We start from the raw sequence: 8,602 nt of genomic DNA, 5'->3' as shown, positions 1-8,602 counted from the left end.
GCTACGTCAGTAGTCTCTTTACCGAGATCGGAGATGCAGGGTGTCAGGCTGACACCTCGCATCACCGATCTCCGCTCTGCGTGCCCCCGGGGGGGCGCCCAGAGCTGTATTATCCTGCCGCCGTCATATGACGTCCGGTCAGGATAATACAACCACATTCCCGCCGTCAATTGCCTATAGGGCGGGCGGGAAGTGGTTAATCACCTGTGCAATTTTTTTTTCTTTTTTCTTTTGCGCTATAAACAAAAAAAGAGCAACAATTCTTAAAAAAAAATAAAATAAATAAATAAATATATATATATATATATATATATATATATATATATTACTTTCTGCTATATAACATTCCCAATTAAAAAAAATAAAAATCTAAGTGAACACAGGATCACTGTGTTTATAACTGACAGAATGTTCTGTCTCTACAGGGAGCGATCGCGGGTCCACGGCAGCAATCACGGGCGCCAGATCCGCTGATCAGCTTCCCCTGTGACGAATGGGCACGCGCTCCCCGCTTGCGGTCCCATTAAGCGACGTACAGGTACGTCGTTTCATGGGACAGAGCCGACCTGCCGCAGTAAAATTATGGCGGGTGGTCGGCAGAAGATTGAGGAGGTAGAAGTGTTGCCTCCCAAATGCTTGTCAGCCGCATTTGCGCCATTCTGGAAAAAGCGATTTATGGCTTTTCCCTAAACTAGCCCTTTGCTGTATATCCTAAAAAAAAAAAAACAAACTACCATTTAAAAAAAAAATACAATACTTGTTTTCACTTTTTTTCTTTTATTTTTGTATCTCAGTGCATCTGATCTCTTTCAGTTTTTTGCATGGAGACAGGAAGTGACTGCACTCCAGCATTGGCTGCATGGCATTTCTCAGGGTTGGTTACCTGTGGATGGATCATGGCTATTTAATGTGTATTGAAACGGCTACTTGTAATATCCATCTAACGTCCATGTAGCAGGTTGATAATGCAGAAGAACAATCGGGAGTCAATGACAGAGCGTTTTCACCCTATAACAGGAAGTGCATAAATAATAACCTTCCTGGCAGGATCACCAGATATTTTGACAAAACCTTCAGATTTAAAAAACATTGAAAATTAAATTTGAGTGATGTTAACATGACAAAAAGTTATGAGATTTTTACTGGCTGTTTACATATATATGGGAATCATTTTATTTATTACAGGTACTTATATAGCATTATCAATTTACAAAGCACTTTACATATTTATTATTCATTCACATCAGTCCCTGTCCTCAATGAGCTTACAATCTAAGATCCCTAACTCACATTCATACATGCATATAAAAGGGCCAATTTAGACAGGAGCCAATTAACCTATCAGCATGTCTTTGGAGTGTGGGAGAACATGCAAACTCCAGGCAAGTAATGCTGTGGTTGGGATTCAAACCGATGACCCTAGAGCTGAATTAGAGATGTTTTGTGTCAGTAGTCCATAGGGTAGAAATTAATCTTCTATTGTCTTCTCCGAAGACTGGATTTGGTTAGATTGCTGTGATTTCCTGGAGTGAACTGGATTCACTGTTCTGTCCACTGGAGATATAGGAAACGGCATCATGGATGGAGGCAAAGATGGAAGTCGGGGTGATGTTCTCATTGAAGAAATTGCTGCTCTCCAGTTGTCGTAACACGGCCGCTGCAAACCGAAGAATACAATTTATTAATGATCAGCCATCACATGTCTGCTCTCCATGTCAGGCTGGGATGACCATTCCAGGGGGTTCAGCATTTCAGTATACAGGTACTAATGAGTACGAGAAGAGGGGAGGGGACAGGTATGAGTAGGGATACCACAACCTCCCAACCCTAAACACTTCTTTAGTTCTGGAGAGGTATTATTTAGATGTTCACTTTTACAGGCAACGCCTCTTTCAAAACCTATTAAAGAGGACCTTTCATTATCCTTCTATTCATTATTCTGCATTCCTGACATGTCAGAATTTACAGCTACAGTTTGATTATTCATCAAAGCCCCATCCACTATCATTATAAAAAAAATAGTATGTTAAATTGGCTGCTCAGGGAATGGTATGTATGGTACCAGTGGCAGCCCGTCCATTGGGGGTGCAGGGGCACCTCCCCCCTATCCATGCGTCCAGCCCCCTAATCTACATGCAGGGTACCGAACGCATGGATTCCAATGGGTTTTTTTTTCTGAAGCACGTGATTAGAGCCAGAGGCTCTATTAGGCTTCAAAAAAGGGTGGGCTCGGGGCGCAGAGCACTGCGCCCTGAGCCCACCCATTTGTGTGACAATAGCTAATGAATTTTCGCTATTATCACATGGATCCTCCTCCTGGCCAATCAGGAAGCGGGTCTTCGAAAGGCCAGGAGGAGGTCGAAAGGAGAAGCCATGCCAATGGCCGAGGAGGAGGAGGGAGGAGACACAGAAGACTGAGGGGGAAGCTGTCGCTGCTGCCTGCCTGCCCTCCACATGTCCAGGGTGAATAAACCAGCGACCGGGTGGGGGGGTATGGTGTGCGGGCTGCTGTGGTCCAGGGGGGGGGAGGTATGGTGTGGTCCGTCTATGGGGGACCCTATGGGGACACCCTATGGGGGAAAGGGGGGGACATCTGACACAGGTGCTGTTGCTGACTCTTCAGCTGATCTCCTCACTCCTGCAGGAGTTTCTGCAGATCCCCCGATCTTCTACTGTCACCCTATTAATGAGCAGAGTGATCCGGAGGAGTGACAGGGAGGGCCTGGACTGGAGGAGGACTGCGGAGGAGGAGAGGAAGGGACCGTACACCGCAAAAAGATACTCTGCATATACTACCCTAGGCTGTCCATATAGTACCCTAGCCTGTCCATATACCAGGGACGTAGATGGGGGGGAGTCATGGGGGTTGAACCTGCATTGAGCCTGATGTGGGTCTGCCATTGTTACCGGTGATACCTTCAGCCCATTCAAGCTGAATGCCCAAGTGTGAGATTGGGGGCAATAACCATTCCGGCATCTTTGGTTTGTTTTTTTTATTTGATAATTAGGGATGGGAGAAGGGAATGAGTGGGATACTCCTCTGGCTCAACTAGGTACAACTGGGACACTTTTCAGAAAAATGCCTACTAGTGCTATCTTGACGCCAGCTGAATGCCGACCAACGCTTGCTGTCGCTTGTAAAATACTGACTTGCTGAACTTGTGCTTGAACTTAACTTTTGACACTCTGTTTAACCTCAAAAAGTCCTGGACTGTACTGAGACTTGACTCTTGACACTGGTTAGCTCAAAAGTCCTGTAAACAGCTCCTTCCAGCCCTTCACTGACTGAAGCAGCTCTTTGCAACTGCTTGTGCTGCTGCAACTCTCAGCACTGTACACTGCACGCTGTACACTTTAACTCTTCAGGGCCCAACTGCTGGTGCCCCCTTTATACTTCAGGGTCCTCTCACTAGGCACCCCCTTTGAACTTCAGGATCCTCTCACTAGGCACCCCTTCTACACTTCAGGGTCCTCTCACTAGGCATCCCCTTTGAACTTCAGGGTCCTCTCACTAGGCACTCACTCTACACTTCAGGGTCAACACTGGCACCCCCTTTACTGCTAGCTGGCTCCTAGATCCCTTGGACCTTCACCGGAGTGGTCCCCTCTGCTAGGCAGACCCCCAGGGGCAGTTTACAGTAATCACGAACTGGGTATGCTTTCCTGAAACTGGACCCCCTCTACTCCGCTGGTCCTCGACACACCGGATCCTCTCTGCAGCTCAGTTCACTCTGTCCTCTCAGGCAAGCCGCCCCAGGACACCCGATCCTGCTGACAGGAGGAGAGACAGCCGTACTCTCCCTCCTGGGACTCTGCTTCCCGCCAAAGACGCTGCATCATGCGTTCCCCTCAAACTTATACCCACTCCCAGAATCTTGTGCGGCAGAATCTGCCTTTCTGGGGTAGATACAGGCCTGAGTGTGCCATTGGCTGGGTTTCCTCCACTGCTCAATGAGAACCCTCTCATGGAGCACAGTAGGGAGACTCCCCAGTTTCAACAGCTACACCTGGGAGACATGAAATCCCAGCTGAAAATCATGGCCCTGCTGTTAGGCAGCTTAAGGCCCACTATACTTTGCCTAGCACCTACCCTGTAGGGTGCTACAAATGCAAATGCATGATGATCCTGTCAGTGGCAGAGTGTAGTGCTGCAGCAAGGGTTAATAGATCGTTGGGCACATGCCGAGTTCATGCTGTTCACCACTGGGCTGTCAGGCTCAGACTGGCTGTCACAGTTCTATACCACCAGGCAGCTTTGAACACAGCAGGAGCAGCACCCGTGGTCCCGCTCACCCCCGCCAGGCAGCATTGAGCGCAGTGACACCCGTGGTCCCTCCCTCCTCGCAAGCAGGAATTGAGCACAGCGAGAGCTTGCACCAGTGGTCCCGCCCATCCCGCCAGGCAGCATTGAGCACAGCTGGAATGGAGCCCATAGTCCTGCCCACTGCTCTCTAGTGGTGGGGTCAGTCCCCTCCCGGGTGTGCATAGCAGCTGACTTATCAAATGTAACAAAGATTGGCGGATTGGGGGACAAGTAAACAACCTCAGTTATAAAAAACATATGAGTGTCAGATACCAAGGTAGTACCGACTGACAGGATCCTGTACAGGGCAGGAGTAAGAAACCATAACTTCTAACCATGGAGTCAGTCAAGGAATGAACAAGCAGATGGGATATAAACTACATAAGTGCAGATATATACAGATGGGAGAGTAGGGGGAGGTGGCAGGAAAACACAGGGTGAAGAGGAGAAAAGCAAAAGAGGGATGGAGGAAGAGAGCAGGGAGGAAGCTGAAGGGGCCGGCGAGACACTTGTAGCAAGTCACAAAAAGAGAGTGTGCAGCAAGGGCAGATCATTTTGTTAACACCGCCAATAACTACAAAAGCACCAGATCAACATGATCAAGTCATTTCTGAGCCAGCACCCCAGTCCAGTAAGTGGATGAGGAACCTGGAGGAACCTGGATGACAGTTAAACTAAGAAGCTGCTCTTCTTCTGGAGTTGAAAGCAAATTAAGATATTGTCAGGGGGGAATACTGTGATCTCTGTTAACACCTGGAAATGTTGCACTGACACGTTACTTAGCATGTATCTTCATAAAATGACGGTCCACTTTGAGGGTTCAGCCCTGGCATTTACCTTGAGGGTTACTTGGCCTCTGAAATCAATGTATATATGGTTAACCCTGAATGTTCCTCGGGGTAACCACTTTAATATTAAATTCCCAGCCTGAGTAGCACTCAGGGTTAACACCAGGAATTCAGGATGGTCAAGCAGAGGTAGATCAGTGAACCTCTGTAAATTTATCCTCAATCTTTTTTTGTGAACCTGGAAGTGCTCAGTTCTGAGCACTTCCAGGTTCATGGCTGTCAAATTCTAGAAATGTAAACAAATCTAATACTGTCAGTACTTGATTTTTTTTGAAGCAATGCAGGGGAGACATCAGGAGTCAAGCAGACCCCATTATGTCTTCGTAAAGTGGGCCTATAACCTATACTATGCTATTCAAAGGGGCTTGTCAGACGCATTGTGGTAGCAAGAGAGTGAAGTAATAAAAATATAAAGTTGATTGAAAAAAGATTTTCAAAGCCCTCCCTATTTAGATATCATATCTCCTTTTCCCAGGGGCGAGCAATTTTAAGGCTGGACATCTTTGGCATCTTTATACTTGATACTGTATCGTTTTTAAAATTAAAAAAAAAAAAAAGAAAATTGTATCAAGTTTGTGTGTATTAAAATTAGCTCTGAGAACTTTTTTTTACTAAAGGTGTCACCTTCAAAAACAGTTGCACAAATATTGAATGGGAAATGTAACACTAATAAAATACCCTTAAAACCATAAACAACTTACACGGACAGTTTACAAGATACACATCAACTTCAATCTCCCGAAATTCTTCAAAAACCTAATATAAAAGAGAATGAAAAGTGTCAATAGAGCATTGTTTCTTGAATTTATACGGGGGGGGGGGGCAACATTTCTCATTAAAGCAAACCTTGCACCTTGCACCTCCCCTCCCTAAAACACTGTTTCATAATGCAAAAAAAAAAAAAAAAAACTTTCTCTCAAGTGCGAAATCTCCCTGCCAAGATTCCCGACTCCACCTTTGAGTTTTGGGTATTCTGGACTTTTTAGAGGCCTGGTTCCAACTAAAAGATTTTGTTTTTTTTTAGTTTTGGATAAAAGCAAATACCCAACTCAGCCAAAAAATAAACATTTAAATGGGCTTCCAGGGTATAAAATAAAGACCAGCTCAAGCTGCAATACTTACCTTCAATCCAAAGATTTACTTGGCTTCTTTTTCACCACAAGATGTCTTCAGTTTTCCAGGTTAAATTATGGGCAGTGGCTTTTAATCTGGAAGACTGAGGACATACTATGAATGAATAGGAGTCATGCCCTGCTCCAGAAGAGTGTCACCACAGCCCTTGTCAGGAATCAGCAGCAGGCATGGCCACATCTGCGTAGCTACACTAGGAAACTGAGACCAGTCTATACAGTATATTGTAAAGTAAATTTATTAACACAAAAACAAAAGACATTCAAAAACACAGCAAACAGGAAACACAGCAGACATGAAGATACAAGTGAGCCATAACCATAAAACCAATATGCCTAACTAGCAACCTAACTTACAGGAAGGAATTAAATATATACAATATGTACAAGAATGGGGAATACAGATGAACAAGGAAAACTGGAGATGTAGGGAACAGATGGGAGGGGGGCCTAGGCCTCGGATTAGGTACAAGGGGAGCATCAGGTTGGGTTTTCCCTGCATCCAATTCGCATGACAGGAGAGTGTGCCTGGCTCTCAATGGAACCGGTTCACTTATATCTCCGTGGCGGCTGTGGAGCGGATTGCACAGGGGGCTTGTGTGTCTTTGGCTCCGTTTCAGGTCCGAATTCAGGCAAAAATTCAGGCCTGAAACAGAGAACAGGGATGCACCGCACCTCTGCTGTGAGCCGCATTCCGAATAAATGTGAACCCAGCCTAAAAGAGGCAGCAGGGATCAAAATGCAGGACAGGAGCAAGATCAGGATCAGGTTCTAGGCTCAAGATAAGTGGCAAGCAGTATCTGGCCACAAAGCAAAAAACTGAATCAAAGTGTAATAGTAGATTATGGACTAAATACCCTGCCCAGCAGCCAGCATCAGGTGGAGACTGAATACTTAAATGTGCTGGCTGGGAAACACCCGTTGGTGAACACTGGAACTACAACCTCCCACTCTAGGAAGCAGGTGATGCAGGTCCTGACAGTCCTATCCATTCCTTTTGCATTTAGGCAAAGGGGAGCTGACATCATCATGCCATTGGAGCTCTTTGCATTAGTAGAGCACTGCCTGGGGCAAGAAGAGGAAGAAGAACCTTGAGTGGGTCACATCACCGGCCTGAAGACATATGAAAAAGGTAAGTATTAAGAAAATACAAAACCTACATAATGGGGGTCTTTTTGGGAGGATGGGGAAGTTACAATTGGCTAAGCCCAAAATTGTAATACTGCTATAAAATTTCTATTGCTGTCAGTGACCCCACTTCTTGTCAGGGACAAGAAGGCACACACAGCAATAATAGTGCATATGTGGGAGGTCTTCCCCTGAAACATATTTTATGCTCTAAACCAGTGGTCTCTAAACAGCGGCCTGTGGGCCAGGTGCGACCCTTTGCTTGATTTTATCCAGTCCATTGGGTACTATTTTATTCACCAATATCAACAATGGGGTATAATTCCCCCCACTGACACCAATAAAGGGGGCACATTTCCTCCCAATGACACCAAGGATGGAGCCCAATGACACTAATGATAGGGCCCAATGAGATCAATGATGGGACACAATTCCTCTCAATGAAACCAATGATGGAGCCCAATGACATCAACGATGGGAACAATTCCTCTCATTTTCCCCAATAATGGGGCACAATTACCCTCACTGAAACAAACAATGGGGCGTTATTTTTTCCCACTGACATCTGGACCTTTTCTACTCCCACTGGCCACAATCCAGCCCTCCCAAAGTCTGAAGGACAGTAAACTAGCCCTTTGCTAAGAAAGCTTGGAGACCCCTGCTCTAAACCAATAAACATTTCAAAAAGACCTCTAAGTGATATGAACTTTTGTGCTAGGCGCTCCTCAATACACACACCAGGGTTTATGATAAAAACCTGTCGGGGGTTCTGTCTTTAAAGTTGTCTTTAATGCAGACTTGCTTTTACGCCAACACTGTCATACTCACCATTTTTAACATTTTTACCCCAACAGTGTCTATGAAGCTGACAGATGAGAAGTCCAGGATTAGGTAGCTGAAGTCAAGTCTCTGCAGGCCAAGAGAGCGAAGGGTGGGCGGAGTCTGTGGGATGGACTCGCTAATGGATTTTAGGCTTCCGAGGACCCCCTCTGCATTGGTCAAAAATTCCAACCCGCTTCCCTGTGTAGAAAATATGAGAGTAGGCAAATTAATTTGGTAGCTTCATATGGCTTAAAAAAAGATAAAAATAAGCTACTAAATCACTGACTGTAACTTATTGATTGAATCTGAACTTAAATACACTGCTCAAAAAATTAAAGGAACAATTAGAAAACACATCAGATCTCAATGAG

At 45.4% G+C, this 8,602-nt stretch overlaps 1 protein-coding gene across 1 annotated transcript in view; it reads right to left on the bottom strand.

Moving 5' to 3' along the window:
* Nucleotides 1-1,445: 1,445 nt before the first annotated feature.
* Nucleotides 1,446-8,602, bottom strand: part of LOC309561757 (solute carrier family 26 member 6-like) — a gene marked incomplete at its 5' end in the record, with an annotated part of 51,876 nt that continues 44,719 nt past the window's right edge. The window contains 3 exons of the mRNA XM_082265768.1: nucleotides 1,446-1,657; nucleotides 5,853-5,907; nucleotides 8,238-8,429. Of these exons, the coding sequence (XP_082121894.1) occupies nucleotides 1,506-1,657; nucleotides 5,853-5,907; nucleotides 8,238-8,429 (399 nt within the window). The 3' untranslated portion in view covers nucleotides 1,446-1,505. The remainder of the gene's footprint in view (nucleotides 1,658-5,852; nucleotides 5,908-8,237; nucleotides 8,430-8,602) is intronic.

Source organism: Pelophylax lessonae (genome assembly GCF_965119305.1).
Source record: "Pelophylax lessonae genome assembly, chromosome: 8".
NCBI classification, from domain to species: domain Eukaryota; kingdom Metazoa; phylum Chordata; class Amphibia; order Anura; family Ranidae; genus Pelophylax; species Pelophylax lessonae.
Note: the sequence above shows the minus strand (reverse complement) of the source record. Positions and strands in the feature narration are given on the sequence as shown.